The sequence below is a fragment of the Drosophila rhopaloa genome, unplaced genomic scaffold, assembly GCF_018152115.1.
Source record: "Drosophila rhopaloa isolate 14029-0021.01 unplaced genomic scaffold, ASM1815211v1 contig_167, whole genome shotgun sequence".
Classification (NCBI taxonomy): Eukaryota; Metazoa; Arthropoda; class Insecta; order Diptera; family Drosophilidae; genus Drosophila; species Drosophila rhopaloa.
The window spans coordinates 7,400,070-7,424,544 of NW_025335047.1; the positions used below are offsets into that span (position 1 = coordinate 7,400,070).

General features: G+C 47.1%; 10 protein-coding genes across 13 annotated transcripts; 4 read left to right on the forward strand and 6 right to left on the reverse strand.

Annotated features, from left to right (window-relative positions):
* Positions 1–272: 272 nt before the first annotated feature.
* LOC108042070 lies at positions 273–4,442 on the reverse strand. Its single transcript, XM_017120192.2, has 4 exons — positions 3,023–4,442; positions 1,314–1,838; positions 1,057–1,251; positions 273–764 (listed from the first exon to the last, which is right to left on the reverse strand). The coding sequence occupies exons 1-4, from the start codon at positions 3,354–3,356 to the stop codon at positions 547–549; spliced, it is 1,272 nt and encodes a 423-aa protein (XP_016975681.2). The 5' UTR covers positions 3,357–4,442; the 3' UTR covers positions 273–546.
* Positions 4,443–4,560: 118 nt separating this feature from the next.
* LOC108042072 (40S ribosomal protein S29) lies at positions 4,561–5,596 on the reverse strand. The gene is made up of 3 exons (XM_017120193.1): positions 5,468–5,596; positions 4,953–5,052; positions 4,561–4,888 (listed from the first exon to the last, which is right to left on the reverse strand). The coding sequence occupies exons 1-3, from the start codon at positions 5,527–5,529 to the stop codon at positions 4,880–4,882; spliced, it is 171 nt and encodes a 56-aa protein (XP_016975682.1). The 5' UTR covers positions 5,530–5,596; the 3' UTR covers positions 4,561–4,879.
* A 666-nt stretch (positions 5,597–6,262) lies between these two features.
* LOC108042008 (testis-specific zinc finger protein topi) lies at positions 6,263–9,277 on the reverse strand. Its single transcript, XM_017120102.2, has 4 exons — positions 8,529–9,277; positions 7,481–8,471; positions 7,152–7,411; positions 6,263–7,094 (listed from the first exon to the last, which is right to left on the reverse strand). Exons 1-4 carry the CDS (start codon positions 8,896–8,898, stop codon positions 6,301–6,303), a joined length of 2,415 nt encoding a protein of 804 aa, XP_016975591.2. The 5' UTR covers positions 8,899–9,277; the 3' UTR covers positions 6,263–6,300.
* A 611-nt stretch (positions 9,278–9,888) lies between these two features.
* LOC108042054 (formin-like protein 20) lies at positions 9,889–12,483 on the forward strand. Of its 2 annotated transcripts, XM_017120170.2 has the most exons (5): positions 9,889–10,016; positions 10,348–10,588; positions 10,687–11,121; positions 11,174–12,097; positions 12,156–12,483. In XM_017120170.2, exons 2-5 carry the CDS (start codon positions 10,352–10,354, stop codon positions 12,318–12,320), a joined length of 1,761 nt encoding a protein of 586 aa, XP_016975659.1. In that variant the 5' UTR covers positions 9,889–10,016; positions 10,348–10,351; the 3' UTR covers positions 12,321–12,483. The 2 variants fall into 2 exon arrangements, with proteins under 2 accessions (XP_016975659.1, XP_016975660.1); XM_017120171.2 differs by lacking the exon at positions 10,348–10,588 and having other exon boundaries at positions 9,892–10,016.
* A 270-nt stretch (positions 12,484–12,753) lies between these two features.
* Positions 12,754–13,756, forward strand: LOC108042057 (flavin reductase (NADPH)). Its single transcript, XM_017120174.2, has 3 exons — positions 12,754–12,870; positions 12,924–13,015; positions 13,067–13,756. The coding sequence occupies exons 2-3, from the start codon at positions 12,943–12,945 to the stop codon at positions 13,606–13,608; spliced, it is 615 nt and encodes a 204-aa protein (XP_016975663.1). The 5' UTR covers positions 12,754–12,870; positions 12,924–12,942; the 3' UTR covers positions 13,609–13,756.
* Positions 13,757–14,272: 516 nt separating this feature from the next.
* LOC108042058 (N-alpha-acetyltransferase 80) lies at positions 14,273–16,580 on the reverse strand. Of its 2 annotated transcripts, XM_017120175.2 has the most exons (3): positions 16,296–16,580; positions 15,442–15,541; positions 14,273–15,360 (listed from the first exon to the last, which is right to left on the reverse strand). In XM_017120175.2, the coding sequence occupies exons 2-3, from the start codon at positions 15,472–15,474 to the stop codon at positions 14,857–14,859; spliced, it is 537 nt and encodes a 178-aa protein (XP_016975664.1). In that variant the 5' UTR covers positions 15,475–15,541; positions 16,296–16,580; the 3' UTR covers positions 14,273–14,856. The 2 variants fall into 2 exon arrangements, with proteins under 2 accessions (XP_016975664.1, XP_016975665.1); XM_017120176.2 differs by lacking the exon at positions 15,442–15,541 and having other exon boundaries at positions 16,296–16,576.
* Positions 16,581–16,635: 55 nt separating this feature from the next.
* LOC108042056 (mediator of RNA polymerase II transcription subunit 6) lies at positions 16,636–18,001 on the forward strand. The gene is made up of 4 exons (XM_017120173.2): positions 16,636–17,225; positions 17,280–17,454; positions 17,507–17,612; positions 17,665–18,001. The coding sequence occupies exons 1-4, from the start codon at positions 17,044–17,046 to the stop codon at positions 17,949–17,951; spliced, it is 750 nt and encodes a 249-aa protein (XP_016975662.2). The 5' UTR covers positions 16,636–17,043; the 3' UTR covers positions 17,952–18,001.
* On the reverse strand, positions 17,949–20,233 carry LOC108042055. Its single transcript, XM_017120172.2, has 4 exons — positions 19,964–20,233; positions 19,274–19,871; positions 18,440–19,219; positions 17,949–18,261 (listed from the first exon to the last, which is right to left on the reverse strand). Exons 1-4 carry the CDS (start codon positions 19,994–19,996, stop codon positions 18,026–18,028), a joined length of 1,647 nt encoding a protein of 548 aa, XP_016975661.2. The 5' UTR covers positions 19,997–20,233; the 3' UTR covers positions 17,949–18,025.
* Positions 20,234–20,590: 357 nt separating this feature from the next.
* Positions 20,591–22,454, forward strand: LOC108042093 (synaptosomal-associated protein 25). Its single transcript, XM_017120218.2, has one exon. It carries the CDS (start codon positions 20,889–20,891, stop codon positions 21,525–21,527), a length of 639 nt encoding a protein of 212 aa, XP_016975707.1. The 5' UTR covers positions 20,591–20,888; the 3' UTR covers positions 21,528–22,454.
* Positions 22,442–24,041, reverse strand: LOC108042092 (mannose-6-phosphate isomerase). Of its 2 annotated transcripts, none has more exons than XM_017120217.2 (3): positions 23,944–24,041; positions 23,180–23,811; positions 22,442–23,120 (listed from the first exon to the last, which is right to left on the reverse strand). In XM_017120217.2, the coding sequence occupies exons 2-3, from the start codon at positions 23,754–23,756 to the stop codon at positions 22,507–22,509; spliced, it is 1,191 nt and encodes a 396-aa protein (XP_016975706.1). In that variant the 5' UTR covers positions 23,757–23,811; positions 23,944–24,041; the 3' UTR covers positions 22,442–22,506. The 2 variants fall into 2 exon arrangements, with proteins under 2 accessions (XP_016975706.1, XP_016975705.1); XM_017120216.2 differs by having other exon boundaries at positions 23,881–24,022.
* Between the last annotated feature and the right edge of the window lie 434 nt (positions 24,042–24,475).

A 24,475-nucleotide genomic window follows, 5' to 3' on the forward strand; every position in this document is an offset into this window, starting at 1 on the left:
GATACAAATACAGTCGCGGGAGAATTAATGGAACAGCTACAAAGGCGAAATTGATGTTATTTAAACTGCAGAAATAAGTAAAGAACTTATCGTCTGTATTCATTTAATTTTCTTGGAAATATTCATGTCTACCTAAATTCAGTGGTTTCTCTTCAAACCCCGATGACAAATGATGTTTCATATACACAGCTGATATAATGTTATACAGCCTCTATATAAATATGATTCACAAGGAAAAAACCAATGATTTTAGGCTGGTTAAAAACCCTCAATCAGAGTTTATGGTTCGCATTTAATTTGTTAGCCTACGAATGCAGCTTATGTCTAATACTAGGCTAGGTGAACATTAATGGAGGATTACGGGGAATCGAATGGGTACACTTAGTGCGCAGTAGAAACGTGTATAAAACGTATGTATGGACATGACTTCTTTTTGGTTATCAGCGGGGCCAAACAAATACGGGCGAGATATCACGGCAGTTTCGAAACGGTTCTATTGAAGGTGCGCGAAGCAACCTAGGTACAAAATAGAGGGAAATTCGCGGCCTACTTGATAACGATGTTCTGGGCCAGTCGCTTCACAAAGTCCACGTTCAGGAAATTGGCCATTAGCGTGAGCACGGACTTCTTGGGCGGTCGACAGTGCCGGAGTCCCGCCTCCTGGCAGCACACGTTCGGAAAACAGTCCAAAGTGGAGGTGCACGCCTTGGGGTGCAGATCGAAAATTGGCGGGGGCGGAGCCGTGCACTCTAGGTACTCCGAAACTGGGAAAGAATAGGGGAACAGTTATAGAACTGGAACAGCAGCGCTGGTGAAAACATTTATTATAGGTATTAACGGAAATGTATACATAGGTACCGGTTAAAAGTACTCATTAAAGACTTTTATGTTTTCTGGACAGTAATACCTTACGTTAAATAGCTATATTATATGATTAAAATGAGACCTTTCGTTAGGTTTTGGAATAATTATTATTTCAAAAGTAGTTCTATGCCTCATAAAAATATTATGTTACTAAACCTCCAATGGAAGATATGTAAAATGGTTAAAACTTACGATAGTCGAAAGAGCGCTTAACAGGCACTGGGGCCGTTTCCAGCTCCGGCTGCGAGGTGCGGCAGTACCTCCTCCGTCCATCCGGACAACAGACCCGTGGCCAGCAGTCCATGTCGTTGCTGCACTCCTGGACATCCCACCAGAGCTCCGCCAGCGGTCTACTGGGGCACTTGCGAGGTATCAAGCCCAGGATGGCTGGTGGAAGGATTAGACCGATTAGCAGGTGGAATAGAGCTCCAAGATATTAATCAACTCACGAGCATGTGGCGTCTCCTCTAGGGGCTTTGGAACGCCGGAGACACAGCTGCTGGCTCCAAAAATGTCACAGCACAGTTCATCCCTCTGCCAGACGGCGCAGTCCCGATCCGTCTTGCAAATTTTGGGGAAGAGCTGGAACCTCACCTCGTTCTCCCGGGGACAATCGAACCTTAATCGAAGCTCGGCAGCCGCCCGCTTGCCTTTCTCCTTGTCCTTTTCCTTATCCTTGTCATCGCTGGGAAAGTTCAGGGTGGGCAGGGCAATCCGGAATGGTCCATCAGTAGAGGGTTTCAATGTGGTTGTTGTAGAGGTGCTAGTAGAAGTTCTACTTGATGTGTTGGACAAAGGTTTCCTAGTGGTCTTAGGCGGCTTGCGCTGACTGGACTTGTCCTCCTTGGGACTGAACTTCTTGGGAGGATGGGGCTGTTTGGTGGGCGGACGCACTGCCACCAAACTCTGCCGGCCGAAGCTCCAGAAGTTCGGATTGAAGAAGTTGAAGCCGTTGGCCAAGCTGGGACGCGGAGCTGGGGATGGATGTGGAAAGCGGGTTAGCTGTGTGCTCAATGGCCATTAGTGTTTCTGCTCCAAATAACAGACATTACACGTCAAGTAAAGCGCAGTTCCCGCCGCTCATAAAGAGGGTTTGATTTGGTTTTGTTTTATTATTCAGCCAGCAGCAGCGCCATGAATGGTGGATCAACAATTGCTGGTGGAGCGCAGCCAGCCTGTTGGCCAACGCTTCCCACCCACCCCACTCCACTCTGCAGACCCATTCCCATCGCAATTATGTACTTGGCTGGTTGCAACAGCTTTGGACATCACCCGCAAAAACCGCCATGATCAGAGATCATTACCCACGATCAACGACACTTCCCTATGAGAAGGTGCTTCAAATTTCCAGCCCATAAAACTAGCTAATGGCGAGGCAAGTTCGGGGCACCTTTAATTTAATTAGAGGCACCCAGCTTAAAAGGGGAATTCTAAAACGAAATGATCATGCAAATTATCAAAGGCAAAGGCCTAGGCCCCAATAATTCGCGACCTTGTGTCCGTCTCTCCGGTTCGGACTTCGCCAAGGCCTCCTGCTGCAGCTGAAGCCGATTCGAAAGCCCCGGCGCTCCAGTTATCGACGCTCTATACACCTAACCTATGCACCTATGGACGTTAACGAACTCCAAACGGGTATATCAGGTTTTGTCCACAATTTGAATACACAATTGCGGTCAGAATAATGAAACGACGAATCCAAGGTAAAACTCTTTATCTGCATTTTTTCGCAAATAATCTTTGATTTATTTTTGGATATCTAGTGGCTTAAAATGCCACTTAAATTTTTGAAGTGGCAAATATTTATTTACTTGTTTCGATATCTTTTAAACATATTCCATAGAGCTCTGCAATATATCTCTATGTTGAATGGTTCCAATTATATTGTACTATCTGCGTTCTTATCCTTTTTTTTAAAGGGTATTCCATCTATCGATGGACCTGATCCGTCATTTTCTCAGACAACTTCTTTGTCACTGCTGTGGATGTATATTCGCATTACCACTTTCAATCTTTATGGCCGAAACCGAAAAGCTAGGTCAGTGCCAGCATCTTCGACCAGTTTGCATGACTTTTCAATAGTCATCGGTCCACAGACTAGTTGCACTGATCTAAGATCTATATGTCTGTCTTTACGTCATTATAATTTTGTGTGACTTACTAGTTGTGGTGGTTGTGGTTGATGTTGTTGTGGTGGTGGTGGTGCTGGTGGAGGTGGCTGTTGTGGTTGTGGTGGATGGGGTGGGTCTGCGTCGCCGGACCACCTGATTGCGACTCCGCTGGTTGGATGCACCCTGCTGCTGCTGCCGCCTGGGCTGATGTTGATCCGCTCCTGAAGCCACCGCAGTCTCTTGGGCTGGCAGTGGAGCTGGAAGCGGGAGCTTGTATTGTGCAACTCCGCGGCTTGTTGTGGATGCCTTGGCGGCCGTTGCACAACCGATGGTCAGGTAGAGGGCTCCCCCAGCAGCCAGGAGCTGCAGCCAGACCAATCTCATTGCGGCTGATTCACTTGGGGGTCACTAAGCCACTGACCTTTCCGTTTGGAGTCACTGCAGTCTGTGGCACTCACTCACTCACTAATCACTCATCGCTGGTGGGAATACAGGTGATACTGGGTCGGTTTATTGGGCAAGCGCGACTACGTTGTTCAGACACCGAGCGACTGCTTCAGACTCCCAAGACCAATTGGCGAATGTGCAAAATCGTAATATTTCGGCAGCGAAGCCAACCGCCGAAACCGCTAAGAGAGCTTAAGCGGGGGCTGACCCGCTCTTTAGCGCCCCAAACTGGTTTTCACTCTGGCCTGACTCTCGGCCAAGTGGGCTCTTGGCTGGCATTCCACTGCACTGGTGAAGGTGCTCCAGTGCTCAGTTGGATGCCACTAACCCACTGTCGTAGAAATGAGGAAATGCAGGCCTCCAGCCAGGAGATTGCTTCCGGCTTTCCAAAAGGACACCATCAATTTAGAAGGCAAAATAAACGTTGTTCACACTTTTGCGTGGGAATCAAGCAGGTTTGCTTACACACCGATTATGCAGTTTGGGGTAAAGTAACATTTAATTCAGTGGTCGAGAAGATATTTTTAGTTAGGACTGAGATTTATATGTATGTTTTTATTTAAACACACAAAGTATTAGTGAAAATTTTCCAAAAACACCATACATAAAAAAATTATTTTTAAAATTGAGTATTTAACACATCTGAAATCGGGTTTGTCACTTTTTTAAATTAAAATGTGCTTTGATATGAGTCATAGTTGTATCTCCTCCCTTAAAATTATTCAACTAGCTGTGCTTTAAAAATATTTTTTTCAATTTGATTAAACCCCAGTTAATTGCTTTGACATGTACAAAAAATAAATATGCTTGAATTATTATTATATATATAAACCACCGCTTGAAACCAAAATGTTTTTTGGTACTGGAAAGCCTAATCATCATTTAAAACGTGATCTTCGTGAGCGATTTGACAATGTTTTTTCAGAGAGCTAAGGTTTTGGGGATGACCCGCTCACCAGCGTTTAAAACCGGTTACGTTTTTGTTTTGGTAGCGGCTTAATGTGTTATTAGGTGACACAGACCGACTGACTGACCACTCGTCCGTCCAAAAATAAGGAAATACACAAATTTTCCGGCATTTGACAACACAAAACAGATGCCCGCTTAGATGTAGGCGCAAATTATGACACAAAAATATATATACGTTTCTTGTTATGGGTTTAATCAGACGGAGATTTAAACAAACTAGTGTTTTAACAAAGATCCTTCGCGGAAGGTGGTAACTGTTGGAATTCTGTGGTGATGGCCATTCTGGTTACTTGCTTAGAGATTACTTTGGAATCGGTTCCATGTGTGCTTTGTCCTTGCTTAAATCCCCAAATGATTATGTTGTTGCTGCTTGTTGTTGCTGCCGGCATATTAATGTACGGAGTCCCCAAAAATCCGGCGACTGCTTATATTAATATGCCGAGTGTTGTTTTGAGACGCGATTAACGCGTGCCAAAATGCGAAGGGGACATTTAGTCCAGCTGGCAGGGGAGAAGGTTGTAATTAGTAATCTGCTGATAAGGAACCACAGATCAAAGGACTCACCTTCTTGAAGCCAATGTCGTTGGCGTACTCCCTGAAGCACTGACGGCAGATGTTCAGGCCATACTTGCGGATCAGACCGTGGCGGTTAGAGCAGGCACGGCTGAAATAAGATGACATGTCATTGATTAGATCGTTTCCAAAAAAGTATTTCCGTAGCTTGGCACAGTTCTTTTATAGCAAAGTTGTCGCTGCACTCGGCTGCACTGTTTTCACGTGAAAATCGAGCACTTCGCCTCGTGCAGCTCTTACTTTGGCCACCCTTTATTAAGGAAACTGTTCAAGTTGTTTAAACACGTATTTCCGTACTCAACCGGGGGCAAAAGCCATTGAAAATATAACGAAAATCGGCAAGCAATACAAATTGGCAGACGCCATGCGTGAAAAAAAGCGGGGCGTGAATAACCTCACTTTCTACAGGCATGCGAAAATCGTGCAAAATACGGGGTTACGGGGCAAGCATTTAAACAAATCGCACACCAAACGGTGCGCCAAGCCACGGGCTACACAAATCTTACCAGCTTCGGGAGCCTTGGCCGTATTTGCGGGGATGCGAGTACCAGAGAGTAGCGAAACCCATGTTGGCGTTTTCCACGAGAAATTCGAAAAGAAAAGGAACTAGGGACGGCACATAGTGGATAGAAATGGAAGACCATCGATGCCAACATCGATATTTTCGGCATATCGATGTATGGCAGCCCCTCATCGATGTTTTTCCATCTCTAACGAGTACTCAAAATCTCACTCCATTCTTGCGCACTGTTAACGATTTCACTCCAGTTCTTATGCACTGTTAACTACTTATAAAATGCACTGTGGTCATAGTACTGTAAGAAATATGTTCTAATCTGATATTTAAAGTACATTTTAAGAAAATGAAATGAGCCTGTATCGGTTTCAATAAAATTTACGGGTTTATTTTACGAACCTTTACTTTTCTTATTGTGTTGGGCAGGTCGAAAAAAAAAAATTAAGTTCAAAACTTCCAATGAAAGCTATTAGGAAACAGAAACGGCAAGCCTTATCAGCTTCGAGCAACTATCGTTATTGGGCATGATATTTCGCCGCAAAGTATGCATCAATTTGCTTGAAGTTTAAAACAAAAACTCGTGACTATCGCACTTCCAACATTTCTGTTATCAAATTTTGTGAGGAAATGATCAAATAAGCGACGAAATAAAATCAATTATTTATTCTTGGATTAATGCTCTTCAAGCATTTCAGCATTTCAACGCGACCATCGAACGTTTGGCAACCCTGTTTGACCATCGCTCTTTTAAGCGACACTCGAAAAGGAAAAAGGATGGCAGCTCTACTCCTTTGGCGCTTTATTTAAATTTAAACCGGACTCTTACATATAAGTATCCGCAAATAGTGGCTGGGTCGGGTTGTTCTTGACAACAACCACCCTGGCATTTTCACCACCCTGCATTGGCTGTTGACCCTGCTGCGGCTCGAAAATGCTCATCACATCCATATCCGGCTGGGCTGGCTCCTCGAAGACGATTATCTGTTGCTCAGAGCCACCCGCCTCATACTGCGACATTAGGAAACTGTTGTCCACGTCGTTCATTGGCACACACACCATTTCCTCCTGCTGCTCTGGCATCGCGGAATACTGCATCGACGGGTCGCCAGCCTCTCCCAATCTCGATTCCGGGGCCTCCTCCGAAAGACTGACACCGCCACCAGTCCCCTTCTGGTCCGGGTGATGCTTGGCCTTGAGAGCGGCTGCTGCAGCCGACTCCAGCTGGAACTTCTGCATCTGCATCATCAGCCGCGAGTTGGCGTCCAGGTGGGCGTGTCGTGCTCGGATGTGCTTGTCCCTGTCGCCGCGCTGCCGGAAGGTCTTGGTGCAGAAGAGGCAACTGTACGGTTTCTCGCCGGTGTGGATGCGCTGGTGGTTCTTGAGGGCATCCGCCCGGTAGAACCGCTTGCCGCACTCCTCGCATTCATAGCGCCGCTCGCCTCGGTGGATGAGTCGGTGCTGGTAGAAGACGGATCCAGTCAGGAAGCGCTTGCCGCACACCAAACAGAGATAAGGTCGTTCGCCCGTATGGCACTTGCGGATGTGATCATTCAGATCCGGGCGGATGGTGAACTTCCGGTCGCAATTCTCCTCCTGGCAGACGAAGGGCTTGACACCTAATGCGGAAAGGACATATCACCCGGAGGGGAGCCTTATCTAAGGCAAAAACTCACCCTGGTGGAAGCGCAGGTGCTGCCACAGATGGCTGGACTGGGTGTAGGACTTGCCGCAGATGTCGCACAGGTACTGGCGTAGTCGATTAGTGCCCGTGTTGCGGGTTTCCTTCTCGCGTTTCTTCTTGTTCAGGTGCTTCTCCTCATTGTGCGCCAGAATCTCGTTGGCGAACTCAAAGTTGACCTCACAGAACTCACAGGGCAACAGCAACTTCTTACCATTCTCGCTGAGACGCGGAAAGTAGTGGTAGGAGGTGTATCTAGAAGAGCCGAATAACCAAAAACTATCTGATTATTCTTCTGGATTAGAAGCCTATCCAATACCTTACCGATGCTCCTGCAGCAGGTCAGTGTTTGCGAACTTCAACTCGCACACGTTGCACACAAAGTGGCGGCTCAGCGTGACATTAAGCGACCAGTTCGACTCCCGCATGAAGATGCAGTCCGTCTGGAAGTGGATGCTGGCCTCCTTGGCCGTGTTCATCTGGATGTCGCAGGCGGTGCACTCGAAGCGACGCTCAGCCACATGGGAGGCCGAATGGACGAGCAGTTCCGCGATGTCGGCGAAGATATAATCGCAGAACTCGCACTGCAAAACGCTGCCCAGTATCAGACTGGTGAACAGTTCCTTCTCCAGTCGGTTGGCCTTTTGCTGCGTTGCTGTGGCTGTCGCTTGTCCTCCCAGCCACATCTCGTCATTTAGCAGGAGTTCCTTGATATCCGGTTTGGCCTGGAAGGATCGGGTCTCTGGTGAATTACACACACGTGGCTGCTCCGGAAAGTGAATGAGGCCGTGCTCCAAGGCAACTAGCGGATCATAGAAGATGCGGCCGCAGGCGTTGCACTTTTCCACGACATGCAGGCCGGCAGCCGGAACTGTATGCTGTTGCAAGCTGCTCTGCGAAGGGATCAGATCCAGGGCGTGCTTCTCCATGTGGCGCACCAATCCGGAAGCATGCACAAACTTGCGGTCGCACATGGTACACTCGTTGGGTCCCTTGACCGACTTTCGGTTCCGCGAGCTATCGATGCCAGTGGTCAAGTCGTACTTCATCTCATCCTTCATGTAGCGACGCAGGCGCACCTGATTCTCTAAGATAACTCGCTCGCTGATCGGTTTGCTGGGCGGAGGAGGAGGAGGAGGACATGGAGTCGGCTCAGGCAAGGTCTTCTCCTGCTGAGAAACTACCACTTCGACGGGTTTCCGTTCGACATCAAATTCGCAGGAATGGCTCTGGAAGGCGGTAGTATCGTATTGAACCAGACATTGGGGACACTTCACGCGACAGCCAGTGGTCCCAGATAAGTTGGAACGCGATCCTGAAGGAAGAAAAGAAACTGGAATTATTTTAATCGAAAAATACTCCAAGGGCTTACCATGAAACACCGACTGCTCGGTGGTCATCTTGCTGCTGGTGACTCCGGCCAAAAAGTCGCGAATCTTCAATTGCTCCGCCTGCGGATCGAAGCCCTTCTTGCCATCAGCCTCAAGCAGGATCTGCTTGAGAGCCGGATCCGCCAGTGTGCGCTCCACCACCACATCCGTGGGCATTTGGATGGCTGGCGAGGGCGCAACGGAAAAGAATCTGGACAGCTCCTCGTGGCTGACAATCTGCTCCAAGTCGCCCTCACCCTCGTTCGATGCCAGCACGGTGGCTCCGGGTTGCAGGTCTTCGGGAGTCAACTGCGTGTCCACATCCACCTCGATCTCAGCCAGCGTATATTCACCCGACACTTTGACCTTCATGGCTAATAGTTGCTCAAAGTGCAAAAATTTGGGAGAAATTTCAGCTTCACCACTTGTTTGAGCTTTCGAAAGGGATCCTAAAATATTTGTTCAGGTTGCACATGCGCAGTTTGCCAATGCGAAATAGATCAATTGATTTAACTTTTCCTAGCGCAAGAAAAATTTGTAATGAAATTTTCACGAAACGTTTCGGCTGCTGACAAGTAGGGAAATGAGATTGGCTTTCTCCGGCTCGAAAGTAAGTTGGCTAGTTTGACAGTAATCTCTATGACAAAGAACAACTCTATAGAGTTCCTAAACTTGCCTATTATATTCTTATCGGAAGCGCTGCCAATTAAGTTAATATAAGGAGTATGCCACTTTGAAATCAGATGTCTGCAAGAAAAGTTATGAGCCTAGAAGTGCAGTAATTTGACACTTTTCTGCAAAGCTATTTTTCGAAAATTTGGAAATCATAAAAATGACAAAAATTAAAATCGCTACGTTGCAAACATTCGAATGAAATTATAATATCATTAATAAACACTCTCCCCCTTTTTTAGATAACTTTAACATAGATAGTGTTTTATCTACATAACAGTATTGAAATTTTTAAACTGAATACTTGAATAACCCATAAAATACTTATATTATATAAGATCTCGAATCTTGAGTATCTTTGCATAACATATATTAATAGAAAAGTAAGCTTTATATCTGAATGTGTTTTCTCTTGGAATGCGATAGAGTCGTTTCCGCTTTTTGCGGACATTAGTCATTACTCAATTTTCTGGTTTTGGACTTACCAAACCTGCAAGGAACATGACAGGTAAAGCGCATATCGTATACCTTTACCAAAATGTAGTTTACGCCAATTGTTTATGTTTTCCTTTGGCTCAGTCTGTCGGAGTCGGCGTCGCTGGCCCAGGTGATTACTGGCCCCCAGTTATCAGTATTCGGTACCGCCGCTCCAGATAAGGCGCTTCGCGAAATGAGTAAACGCGGTGCCTAACATGACATACTGCCGCCGTTAATCAGTCCGACAAACAGCTCTGTGCCGTTCAAACGCCCGCCGATCCAATCCGTTCAATCTGTCCAGGATCTGCAGAATCCCTGGACACAGCTCCCCGGTGCACACGGTAATTGATACTTGACGATCCTTGCTGTCTGCTGCCTGCTGCCGATCTCGCTCTCCTCCTCCTCCACACGGGATTTGAATTATCCGGGTAACCTGGTGACTGGGGCTGCCGATGAGTCACCTCGGCGAAGGCCCACCGCGATCCGAATCCGAAATTGATAAAAACCCAAGTTGCGCCAGCAATTCTTATCTGCAAATTGGCTACTAGATAATGCCGCTGGGCATTGCGGACGCACGGCGGCTACGGGGAGAGATCCAAGACAAAGCCAGTGGGCGGCACCTCCTTTGCAGCCGTACTAACGCAGCTCCCAACTACGTATCCGCTTTTCCAGTGCCATGGAGGATCACACATACGCCTACATCTCCGAGCCCGTGGAGTTTCGGCAGCTGGAGGGCAAAGCCATAGACTTCCGCAAGACCTTTGATCTGCGGGGCCAGGGGGGCGACGAAATGCTCCAGTTGTACCTGCGGAAGGCCAACCTTTCCGACGACCTCGAGCGTTTGCCGGCTATCATGCGGCGCGCCTACGTCTATGACATAATTAGGAGCAATAAGGGTCCCGGCTACTGGGTGGTAATGTCCTGCAACAAAACTCCTCCAACAGCCGCATCAGCCTTAGAGTCCACGATGCACAGCCTTGTCCTGAACGCAGCCGTTTCTTTTCTTTCTAGCCTCCTTCCATGCAAGTGAGCACCGACGTCTTCGCCCATCCGCCGCCCGCTGTTCGTCCACCGCCTTCCTACGCCGACAACGTCAGCACAAACGCCAGTATCGACGGGATGAAGAGCTCCTCCTCCTCCAACAGCCTGGACAGGTATGCGGGCGCCCCGCCCTCTTTAGCCCTGGCGGGTCCCAGCTTCGCCACCAGCGTGTTGGTCAGCAACAAGGGTTCCAAGTACGAGATCAGCGGACCAGTCAACTTCCAGCACGTTTCAGGCGATGTGTTGCGTGATCGAACGCGAAACGCCTTCGACCTGAACGCCGACTCCAAAGACAAGGTGTTAAAGAAGTACATGATGGAGCGGGGTATCACGGAGGAGGACATAAGCGGCATGCGACGCCAAGATGTGATCAAGAAGATTGTGCACTCCAATTTTACATGGATGGTAAGTGCTTTAAATCGAGCAGAATCGTGTAATGCTTATTTTTCCTCCTTAGCCATCAAAGAGTGATATGCATGCGAAGCCGCAGGCTCAGGAGCCGGACAGGCCGCTGCTCTATGCAACCATTTCCACCAACAACACAATTACTCCTCCGCCCTCACCTCCGCCGCCTTCAATGGTCACTGCTTCAAAGCCAGCGGTTGCTCCAAACTTCTCCAACTATGCCTCGCTCACATCGCGGTTTGTGGATATATCTGACTTGGATTTACCTGGACCAGCACCGGCTGCTCCGACGCATTCTAATGTTAGACAGCAGGAGGTGGGTTCAGTGATTCCCGTCCAGGTCCAACCGCAGGCAAACAGGCCGAAAGTTCCTCCGCCTCCGTCGGCGGTCATGGCTAGGAACACACATGGCTATCCGGCGGCCATTGACATTAGCCAAGTACGGCCCTCGGCTCAGCCCAAGGTTTCCAATGAAACATATGCAACTATAGCGCCGCAGCGAAAGGCGGGTACCATGCGTATTCCACCGCCAGCGCCTCCGAAACCAACGATAGTGCCCAATACCAACTCGACATCTTCCATGGGATCGCTTTATGCCGTGTCTACGGTGCAGCATGCGCCAGTTGTCAAGCCTCCGCCACCTGCTCCTCCAGCCAAGCCAACTTCTAGGGTTCCATCTGACTATGCTTCACCGCCGACAGTGCAGAATACAAAGATTAATAGCGGTCAGGCGCCAGTTCCTCCACCGCCCCCACCAGTAGCATCTGCAGGAGTACCTCCACCCCCGCCTCCAATGCCAGTTGCCGTTGCAGGAGGAGCACCACCTCCACCGCCGCCTCCGCCAGCTGGCATGGCAGGGGTTCCTCCACCACCTCCAATGCAGAAGTCGCCACCCCAGGCTGCTCCGGCTGCCTCCTCCGGCGGAGACCCGAGTGATGCATTCCTGGCCAGTATACGACAGGGAGTAACATTGAAGGTATTATATATAAAGCACTTTCTTACCAGAAAACTTAATCGTATTCCAATTCTTATAGAAAGTGGATCAGAAGGCGGCCACCATAAGCGGTATTAAACCGCGTCCAGAACGAAAACCAGCAACCACCGATTTCCTAAGTGAGCTAAAGCTGGGAATAACTCTAAGGCGGGTCAAAAACCCAGCGGATAATCCCTATTCCGAGGAATCGGAATCGCAGGCGTAACGGTTAAACTTATGACTGCGCTCCACTTTACAACACTGAACCGAGCTGCCAGACTGGGAAAATCTGCCTTAATTTAAAAATCCGCAAAAATACTTTTAATTTAATATTAATCACCATGACAAATGCACCCAAAACGTTTGTAAATAAACTTGTTTTCGCTAGATATGATATGGCTTATCAATGGGGCTAGTAATCAACCCATAAGAAATTCGATTTGGTTCTGATACAAATTTAAACACCGTGTTTACTCGCAAAAGTGAACATTAAACCAGAGGGTGTTTACTGTTTCAATCTTGACACTGTGATGAATACGAAAAAATAAAACTTTTTTAAAACAATTAGAGGTATGTATGTCATTATTCATGTTGTTTACTCTCCTGTGAGGTTTCCATAATCAAGAGTTCACTTTGTAGACAGAGCACTGTGTATCTGTTTGGCTGCGCGTGTGAGAGAGACAGTTTAAATCAGCCGGTGAGGTGAGAATGCGAGGCAATCGCTGGAATCACTTCTCATTTGGACCTTTGATAGATAAGTAGCATTTGCAGCACAGGTGAGACTGCACTTTAGCACACCTGGGGTGGAACTAACGTATTATTTGAACAGGAAACAAGAAACAGCCATTATGCAACGCATTGCTATCATTGGAGGAACCGGCATGACCGGCGAGTGTGCCGTGGATCACGCCCTGGAGAAGGGTAAGTCCCCCGCAGATCAGAAACAGTTTAATAAACCCCTCTATTTGGCAGGTCTCACGGTGAAACTTCTTTATCGCAGCGAGAAAACCGTTCCAGAGCGATTCAAGTCCAAAGTAGAACTGGTCAAGGGTGATGTGACCAACTACGAGGATGTGAAAAGCCTGATCGAGGGCGTTGGGGCGGTGGCTGTCATTTTGGGCACCCGCAACAAGCTGGAGGCCACCACGGAGCTCTCCCGCGGTACCGAGAACCTGATCAAAGCCATGAAGGAGGCGAAGCTCTCAAAGTTCTCTATCGTCATGTCCTCGTTCCTGTTGCGTTCGCTCCAGGAGGTGCCGGCTGTGTTCCACCGCCTGAATGAGGAGCACCAGCGCATGCTGGACCTGACCAAGGCCTCTGGATTGGACTGGATTGCCATCCTGCCGCCGCACATCGCCGATGAGCCGGCCACAGGCTACACCGTGGTGCACGACGAGGCCCCAGGCCGCCTGGTATCCAAGTACGATCTGGGAAAGTTCATTATCGACAGCCTGGAGCAGCCGGAGCACTACGGCAAGGTGTGCGGCATTGGCAAGAGTACCAAAAGTGCCTAGAGCAATCCATCGTCCAATCTAATTGTGACCAATTGCAGTTGATCATTTGAGTCGTACAAATAATAATATAATTGATATTTCGCCAAACGTCTACATACCCGTATGTAATGTGAGCTCACAATAAACTTTCCATTTTAGAGAACACGAATTTAATTGCAATTACGTGCACAATCGCTTTGGCATCGGCCACCAAAATTTCGCCACATTAGCACCTGTCGCGACAAACGTCAGGCAGGTATTTAAAATATGTGTAACCATAAAAGATCACCGTGCCCCAGTCAAGCCGGCAAAGATCAACAGCTTCCGCTTTCGGAGAGGCGTACACCGCACCCTAGTCTATGCCTCTTACTATAACTATAGCCCCGTCGGGAGAGATCCGTCGCATTGTTGGCAGCGGAGAGCGATCTCTGTGTGCCTTACATCACTGTGAGTTATTTCTGTAACACAAACATGACGCTCGCTGGGCGGGCATTAACCATTTGGGCACCAGGCCCCCGTCAAATTTGGCTGCGCAAAAATAACATCAATTTATAGACGTCGCCATCGCCGTGCACTTGAACTTGTCATCTGCGGCGAGGTGGACGCTTGGATGAATCGCACGCTCATTCTGCCAGACAGGCGTTTCCGCCGTCACCGCTTCCGCCCAGGAACAACCAATGGGAACTTACATTTCTACACGTTTTATTGGAAGTTATTGCCCTCGTTAAGTGCTTAATGCTAAGGCTGGATATGTCTATATGCTATGTTTCGTTGGAAGATACTTGAGCTTGTTATTATCATCATCGCAGGCAGGTAAATTTTCTTCTAGGAGCAATTATGCACACGCTTGAGCAAAATCATAACAAATAAGAATAGCTAAACATAGTTAAGATTAGGTTAACATTAGCCTTATACATGTACCAAACAGACCGGGGGTCACCTTTGTCATACAAAAAGAACCAAAAAGTTTAAAAAATACATGCGGAAAGTAATATTGAAAAATCAACACAAGCGTTTGGTGAATGTTTGCTTATCGGTGTAATGGAATCAAAAGCTGTAGCTGCTCCTTAGGTCGCCTGGGGAACGTGGCACTCATCCCTGCATTTGGCAGAGTGCCTGGCGTCCACAGGTTATGGCTTTGAGCAGCTGCTGGCAGGTAAACCCGTAAAGAATTTCAAGCGTTTGCCAATTTGACTAGTTCACTGCCACTCTCTGATCGGACTCGGCATGGCCCAATTTGGCTAAGCCCACTACTACTGGCGTTGACGTCTATAAGACCTTTTTCATGTATTTCTTTTTGGCATTTTGCAGACTGGGGAGCTCGCAGTGACGTGGACCGTACATGGTGACGGGTGCGCAGTACTCGTAGCCGATGCGCTCGTAGAATCCATCCTGGTCAATTGTGGACAGATAGATGGTCTTAAGGTCCAGCACCACGCGGCAATAGTCCTCGGCGAACTTCATAATCAGCTTGCCAAATCCTTGGCCGCGATGGCGCTTGTCCACCACCACGGACTCTACGAAGCAGGCCTTCTTCTTCGAGGTAATCGGACTGAGCTTTAGGTGGGCGATCACGCGGCACATGCCCTCGGTGGTCAGCACCAGGCTGCAGGGCAATGTGTCGCAAGATGCCTCCAGGGAGCGCATGCGCGCCGTTTCAGATCGGGGCCACTCGGCGTTGATCAGGGCGCAGGTGTCCTTCATCAGCTCCGGGTAGTTGTGGATGGGCACGACATTGAACGGACTGCCGCTGACATTGAATGGTGGAAGCCCCTGCAAATGGTACACGGTTAGTTTATTTGATTTAAGGGTTCAGTTTAAAGGCTGGAAGAGATTGGTTTGCTGATCGTTTACTTCATAGTACGGCTCCGGCTTAATGTAGCGCATATCGCTGAAACTGACTGAAGCTCGGATCTGGAAGGGATCCGCTTAAGCCTATAAAGTGTGCGACAATCTAGAAGAGAATAGAATTGAGTCGTTTCGGAACCGAGATCATCATGACCAGTGTTGGTTGTATGCGTAGCTATTTATGCCTAGGTACAATTTTAGATTACTTCTTAGCCCGCTCTATGTAAGAAAATTAATTTAGAATTATCCGTTTGTACTTACGTAATATTTTTATTGCTTTTGTTAGGAATTGTTTTTAATTTTTCTGACTTTGTTTTTACTTAAAATATGCAAATGATTTTTTAAATAAGTAGTTTAAATAAATAGTTGTTTAAATATTAAATGCGGACAACATGTTCACTATAGTTATGTAGTTCCTAAAATATTAATATTACCCTTTACCTGGAGAGGTATATAATCATTTTTTTATTTAACTAGATTGTACCCTACCTAGGCTCCAAATGCTAGTAGCTTCCCCAACACTGATCCTGGCACACAGAACAAATAGACGCTTATTTACACGGGAGATTCAAGATATCTCAGGCGGAATAAACAAAGATTGGCAGCCATGGAAACAGCACAGACATACACGCACGAATATATAGTGGAAAATCAAGGTGAGGCGTAAAAAAAAGAACGTATGTGCGCCTGGCCGAGAATCGAACGACCTTGACTCGCCGCCTACAAAGCGTATATACACTACTCATAAGTATGTACACGGATGAGTGGGTGGTATGCGGTTGATTCTAGGAGGCATCTATGTGTGGACAATGGGTTCACCATTGGTTTGGTAACTGGTGTTACCGATGATGTGTGGTTACCATTGCGAGAGCTTTGCGCTGCTGGGCCACTGATTCCCGTGCGCCACGACGAAGTGAACAGAACGAACTGATATGGTTCCCAATATTGAGGCGACGTCTCAAAAGAAATGGCCCGATTCGCTTAATAATTTGACTCTTTTGTGTTTGTGTATGTGTCGGCTGCTTCGTTTCGACTGCGCGCCCGGAAAATTGAATATCAGTTTGATTTAAAACGGAATTTGTTTATTTTTAAACTTTTTCGCATACGCTGCCGCAGCTGCTTCTTCTTCTCCGCCCCAAACACAAGGCTGCCACCTGGCGTTGCGGCCAGTGTTGGCAAGCCAGCGGAAAAGTGCTGTAAGCCGCGCGCAGTTGGCCAAGCGAAAATAACAACAAAATGGTTTTTTTACCAAGCGCCAGGCAAAATCACCACAAGAAAACACAATAAAAGTACAATATAAAGGACAACAAAGCGGCCAAACACTTACAGTATTAGCGTGGAGTCTGTAGAGTGGGAGCAGCGTACGCCACAGCCTGTTAAATTAATTATTACACAACAAATAAATCAAAAAAGTGCCACCGACAGTTTCCAATTGGCAGCGTGCAGCCGAAAATAGCTTGTAAACAAACCGATCGGAATAGGAATAGGAAAGAAGCGCTCTCAGCGTCATTGACCCAGAAATTAGCCGCTGTCATTGCCAAACGAGAATACATATAGCTACTTCCCTTATTCACATCCCACCGAAGAGCACGTGCATCCACATTCACAATGGCCAGCCGGCAGATGACCAACGACCACCTGCGCCTCTCCTGGCACGACACTCAGATGATGGCCACCCTGAGCCCGCAGAGCGTCATGGACTACTTCTGCCGCAAGTCTAATCCTTTCTACGACCACATGTGCAACAACGAGACCGTTCGGATGCAGCGCTTGGGTCCAGAGCACCTGCAGTAAGCTTATCTGTCATCAAATCCAATGAACACTAATCCCTATTTCTCCTCCAGCAACATGATCGGCCTGGAGTACATTCTACTCCATGTGGCAGAGCCTATTCTCTATGTGATCCGAAAACAGCACCGGCACAATCCCTCGGAGGCCACTCCCATAGCCGACTACTATATCATTGGAGGCACTGTCTACAAGGCGCCCGATCTAGCCAACGTCATCAATGCCCGAATAGTAGGTATACTTCCATGGATGACCGCCATCTGATTAATCGTTTTGTTTCCAGCTCAACACCGTGGTGAATCTGCAATCCGCCTTTGAGGAGGCCAGCAGCTATGCTCGCTATCATCCCAACAAAGGCTACACCTGGGACTTCTCCTCCAACAAAGTTTGTACGTAGATTACCCTAGTTGTTAAAATATGATCTAATTGTTTAAATTACAGTATCCGACAAATCCAAGTCAGACAAGAAGGACGCCAATTCGGCGAAGGATGAAAACAGCGGAACTTTGTTCCAGAAGCAGCGTGTAGACATGCTTCTGGCCGAACTACTGCGGAAATTTCCCCCACCCATACCGCCAATGCTGCAGAACCTGCAGCAGCCCCCGCCGGCTGGCGATGAGTTGAACGCTGCAGGAAACGCCTCTGAAATGAATAGTGCCACGGGACCACTGGACATCAAAACAGAGGGTGTGGACATGAAGCCACCGCCCGAAAAGAAGAGCAAGTGATTATGTTAATGTGCATTTAAACTGGTAGAGATTAAAGTACATTAAACTTAGACCTAGACTAGGCTACACACGAATCATTTGATTTTATCCTTGGCACTCTGTGCTTCTCCGCCAGTCAACTCCAGATGCTGGCTCTTTGCGTGCACGGTCAGGCTGTGGTTGGTAAACTCGAGTATGCTCTTGAAGGATTGCTTACAGATGTGACAGGGCACAGTCTTAGTGGGAGTACGGTAAACGCCGGCATGCGCTACGTTCTTAGGAACCTTCTTTATGGACGGTGGAGCCATGGATGGGGCCACTTTCGAGGAAGCTATGGAATCAGAAGACATGTATTAATTAGAAACGGCTAAGAGATGTAATTTGCGCTTAACCCAATAAACCTTTAAACCCAAAATTAACTCTCTATTATAATGTTTTGTTATCAATATTTACATTAATAGTTGAGAATCCCTTAATCGTTGTGCTTACTGGATTAAACAAAATCTTACCCAGTCTCGGAATCGTGCTCATGCGGTGCTGGGGCTTCTGTGTCACAGGCGCTGTTGCGGCAATCACACTGGCAGCACCGATCTTGGGCAGCTGGGCCTTCTTCTCGTGGTTCAGTTCGGTAAACTGCAGCTTGCGCTTCTCACCCGGAGGTATCTTGTCGCAATTCTGCATCAGGTGGATGTGCAGGGCGCGCTCTATAGCGAAGTTCTTGTCGCAAAACTTACAGCGATTCTTTGAACCAGCCGCCCCAGCTGGATTGGTGTTCAGACGCTTCAAAGTCTTGGTTCCGTTGTCCGAGTCTGGAATGCTTTTGAATGGCGGTTTGGCCAGTTTGGGTGCAATTTTCGGGGGCGAACGGCTGCTGGTCACAGCGAGCGATTTGCGATTGATACCCTTTGTCAGCTTAGAAACGGGCAAACAGCTCCGGCGGCTCACTGCTAGGCCGCCGCCTGCACTCAGCTTGCGGGCAGGACTATTAAGAGTGGTCTTGACCACAACAGACATGCGCTGCTTGAAAGAATAGGTGCGGGTCTCAGCACTGGTAGTAGGCAGAAACGAGCGACGTGGGCGTGGCAAGGCCCCCGAATTAGTGGAGCTTATAGACTGCCTCTTCTTGCCCACCTCTACTTTAAATTTTGAGGACGATGTCTTCACAGAGTCGCCAGAGATTTTGAGTGCTTTGGCAATCAGCTCGGAGACTTCGCTTACCACCTCGGTGACCTGGGCTACCTCCTTCTCAGCTAAGGGTGAGGCCAGCATGGACACTCCTTCATTGGACACTACGAAGAAAAGTCGGTAAAGAACGGTTCACTCCTTTAAGGGTATAAGCAAACCTTCAGTTATGTTCTCCAAAACGACGTTGGCACTCAAAGGATAGACTTGGCTTGAAGCTTGGGGTTTGGGAGCCTCCTGCATGGAGACATCATCCATGGTGGCGTCCTCGGTTTTCAGGGTGTTGGCCTTCACCGTGTTGGCGGTCAGGTCGACGGAACTGGAGAGCGTTGAGTTTTCGCCGCCAGCATGGTTATCTCCATCAGGCTGGGTGTTCTCTTTGTCTTCCACATTAGTCAAGTCCATGGTCATCATCTGTGGAATCGTCTGTGCCTGAGTGTTGTCCTTGGAGGGAGTGGAGCACAAGGCGTTGTGCAAGTTGAGAATACTCTTGTCAAAGGGGCGCAGCGGAGAGTTCTGGTCCGGTTCCCCGATGGTCAGCTGTTGCAGATCCTTCAGAACGGTGCGCCTGAAGTCCTTGTCTTCCGGGCCCCTCTCCACATTGACCTCCATCTTGCTGGTCTGCACCTCCAAGTACTGACTGCTCTGGGAGACCATTGCGGACTGCCACTTGCTGGACAAAGTGTCGTCCGCATCGAAGGATAAGTACATTGTGACGCTTTCATCGTTGGTTGCCATCGATGAGCGGCGGGAATCCATCTGCATCAGAAATTAAGTGTTACTATTACCAACGGAATCAGAAGCAGACAAATCCATTCCGGAAAAATGGACTAAAACCACTTTGTACTTGCCTTTCCCGCCATCGATCTACGCGAATCGTCCATGGCTGTTTATGCGGTTTACCCAATTGGCCACGCGAAAGTTAATAAGAAATAAATACTAGCAATTATTAATAAAATTTAAAAGAGGAGCAGCTGAAGACCGACGCTGTACCAGAAAAAAACAAAGCGTTAATATTTCAAAAACACTTTTCAACACTGCGCGCGCAATGAAGAACGCACGGCGTCGCAATAAATTTGTGGCCTCGAAGTGAAAAACTTTTTACTGCACAAGAAATGATGTTGCAAAGTGAAAAAATTAAGTTAAATAAAGTCTGATTTATTTATTATTTAACGACTTTTGGCGTTATAGTTACTTGATCAGAAATACTTCTAACATATACATAAATAGAATTCAATTTTTAAGCACAGTTTCGAACCATGGTAAATGGTTAAATTAAATTTGGCATCTGGTTACACAGATATGCGTACCAAATTTGAGAAATATAAACTTTTTTTTACATGACTATGCCAATTAAAATAAATAAATATATTTTATTTATATTATCAAGACTTAATTATAACAAACAATTTAAGCTATGCACCCGGTAAAAAGGGTTGCCAAGGTCCGCACACGAAGTTTCTTATACGCCTTGCCACCGCCACGGTCACTCTAATTCTTATATGTATACAAATTGGCATTGTGCTGTGTGAAAAATCCAATTTTTTGCGAAGAAATTATTACGACCTTTGAATTAAGTTTTTACTTAACGAACTTAGCCCCGCCCCAATTACATATCTACCGTAGTCTCACACTGAATCAGCTCAAAAAGTCGCATCACGTTTTGCGACTGTGAGTCACTGGCCAGATTTCCCCACCCAAAAATACAACAAGACAAACGTCTTGCCTCGCAACCACTTGCTAAGTGCACAAGTCATCTCACCAAATAGTCTGGAAATGGCCGAAGTGGAGAATGCTGAGCCTCGCACGGAGCTGCAGGAGCTGCAGTTCAAGTCCGGCCAGGTGGCCGATGAATCCCTGGAGAGCACGCGTCGGATGCTCAGCCTGATGGACGAGAGCAAGGAGGCGGGCATCCGTACCCTTGTGGCCCTGGATGACCAGGGCGAGCAGCTGGACCGGATTGAGGAGGGCATGGACCGGATCAATGCGGACATGCGGGAGGCAGAGAAGAATCTCAGTGGGATGGAGAAGTGCTGCGGCATCTGCGTGCTGCCCTGGAAGAAGGTAAACATCAAGGACGACGGAGAGAACGCCTGGAAGGCCAACGATGATGGCAAGATCGTGGCCAGCCAGCCGCAGCGGGTTATCGACGAGCGGGAGCGCAGCGGAATGGGTGCTCCACCCCAATCCGGCTATGTGGCCAGGATAACAAACGATGCACGCGAGGACGAAATGGACGAGAACCTGGGACAGGTCAACTCCATGTTGGGTAACCTGCGCAACATGGCCCTGGATATGGGCTCCGAGCTGGAGAATCAGAACAAGCAGGTGGACCGCATCAACGCCAAGGGCGATGCCAACAACATTCGCATGGACGGCGTCAACAAGCGCGCCAACAACCTGCTCAAGAGTTAAATATGCACAAATGCCATGTGCCGTCATGCCAGTAGTGAACACGATATCCAATTCACCTTCACTTCTATCTTGTTAGGGGAACTATCCAATGTTCTGGGCACAAACCTTAGCAGGTGGTATTCCGTTATTTATACCATATATTATATACATATACAAGTAGCCACCAGTAAACTCCTGGCAAACGTAACAAACCGATTTACTTACAAGCACTTCGAGCCGGATGAGCTAACTACTTTCTAAAATTATATATATGCGATCCAACATGCTAACTACTTACTATAACTACACTCGTGTACAAATGGCAACCACAAAAGGTTACCGTAAACAATTTTATTATGAGATTTATCGTATGATGTAGTCTGTATTTGGTACAAACTTTTTGAGCATTTTACCGAACTTTGTGAAATCAAACCAAAACTTTAGCAACTGCTGAGTTTGATATGTGTGTGAATTGTTGCATTTACAATTCGAAAAACCACCGCAACCGCCGGTCATCAACAACTAAACAAATATGGGTGGTAACATATCGTAGCCAATTTTATGTTCTCCATTGTTAACCCTTTTTAAGTAGGCCATTGTAATCGGGCATTTCGTAAGCCCAGCAGTCCAAGCACCGATTCTTTTGAATTACTCTAAATTTGAACCAGAACCTATTGCTTTATATTTATACTTAATCCCCAGTGAATGTAACCAAACGAGTTTCGTAGCTGTAGCTTAAGAAAATGAAATTGTTGATTGAAATAATCCCAAATATTTAAGAAACTACCTGTTTGTGCGCAAGATAATTCTCGTTAACTATTATATGTATTACGGACGAGTATAGCCAATTGATTAGATAACTTATTTATCGCTACTATTGCCACTTTAGCTTACATTATTAGCTCTTAAATTGCAATTATTTAAAAATAAATTAATTCACCAGCTAAACGGGTTTATGGATTTATTGCACTTTACAAAAGATTAAGATTAACTGAGAATTTTAGGCCACTCGAAAGTAGTTGCTCGTTGCTATGTAGCCGCTGAAGTCTTCGTCGCAATCTTCAGCCTGAGTGAACTCGATTTCCGGAGCTGCCTCGACAGGAATGTACACAATGCTGCCACGCGTCACTACGATCTCCTTGTCTCCCTGCTGGGTTTTCAACTTTAGGGTGCGTGATCCCTTCAAGACAATTAGTATGGAGCCAAAGGCTTGGATTTCCAGTTTGTACGATTCCAGAGAGTGGTCAATGTTCACATTAATCACTGCAAAATCGGAGACTGGCGGAATATAAACCTGGACCTGCTCATCAATACGATAGGGGATAAATTCCTTGCGGTTGCCTTGAGCGCTCTCAAAGATTACAGAGTCCAGCAGCTGTTCCACGTCCTTGTATTTAGGAGTGAGTCCAGCACGTATCACATTGTCTGAGCAGGCCATGCACTCCACGCAGTCGCCGTCGAGGTAGGCATGGATCTCGTTGGCGCCCAGGTAGATAGCCTGGCCAGGCTGCAGGCGGATCAGGTTCAGGAAGAATAGTGACAGCACGCCCACATCGCCAGGGAAGTCCTTGTTCACCTTGGTGAACACCTCCAGCAGATCGTTGGACTTTAGTTCTATTATTAAAGGTGGTTTAGAGAGATTTGTAAGCTTATTATTTACTAGATTACCTCACCCTTCTCGTAATTTTTTGCTATCTCATTGATGCACTTGGCTATGGCCGCCTCCTCAGTCGTCATCAGCTTCTCGTAGCACAGCTTAATGCTCTCACCATTGGGTGAGTCGTGAAGTTGGTCGACAGCCTCCTTACCTATGAGTTTACTAAGTGGTTGGAACTCGTCGATGTAATCCCGGATGTCCACGGCCGGCATAAATCCAACCAGAGCCAGAAAGGGCGTCAAGGCAATGGCCAGTTCCGGCTTGTGGTTGGGATCCTTGTAGATTTCCGGGCGCTCCTTATGCAACCGCTCCGCTTCGCACTTGTTTGGATGGACCTGGATACTGAGCGCCTTGTTGATGCTGAGCACCTTGAACAGGTAGGACAGGTCCTTTTTCAGAACCCGGTCGAGCGTCTCGCCGGTTTCCTTGACCACTGACACGCCACACACATGGGTGCCCATCCACATCTCCGCGTAGGTCTCCTCCTCTTCTAGCCGGAAGTCAGGATCGTTGGCCATAGCCAGTTGGGCCACCGCCGAGTTGATGCCCTTGCGGCCCCATTCGTAGTTCTTAACCCATCCAGTCAGCTCCATTGTTCAGCACTGTTTCCCTTATAAATTCTTTAGTTCGACTGAAGCGGAGGTCAACCTGAAGGTGATAAGAAAACATATGATTGCGGTGGTTGTGACTGAGTGGGAGGTTTGCGGTTGTAAGTACACATCTGCCGGAGTTTTGTGGGATGCGCATGCGGCGCAATCTTCAATTGCCGGTTAATCACACCTTACAAAATAGATAACAGCCTGTGGGAATTTTTAATTTGGATTTTTCTGCCAAAAAAAGTAAGGTGTTTCCACTACATTTAATTTAAATATCGCTTTCGCGCTAGAGATGGGAAAAGTATTCATAGTCACGAATCGCAAAGGAATTTATTTTTTCAATTGTTTTTCAAAATTTGTTTTGGAGCTCTTAATAATGAGATTACATATTACAAGCGAGCTAAGTGGAACATTTTTTGAAAAAAAATACATCTAAGCTTGATTAATGCATTATATTTGAAGTCAAAATAATATCCATTAGAGTTTTATTAGAAAATATATATACTTATAGCTAACTTAATCCGAAATCATGTTTCTCCAAATTAAAAGTTAACACTAAATGCAACAATCACATTCTTAAGAGAAACATATTAACTAGACAAGTTTAATTCATTTGGCGCCACTCTCAAAACTCAAAATGATAAATGATAGGGCAAGAAAGAAATTAGATTTTTTAACTTTCTTTAAAAAAATGAAAAAATCCTGGAATATGCCAT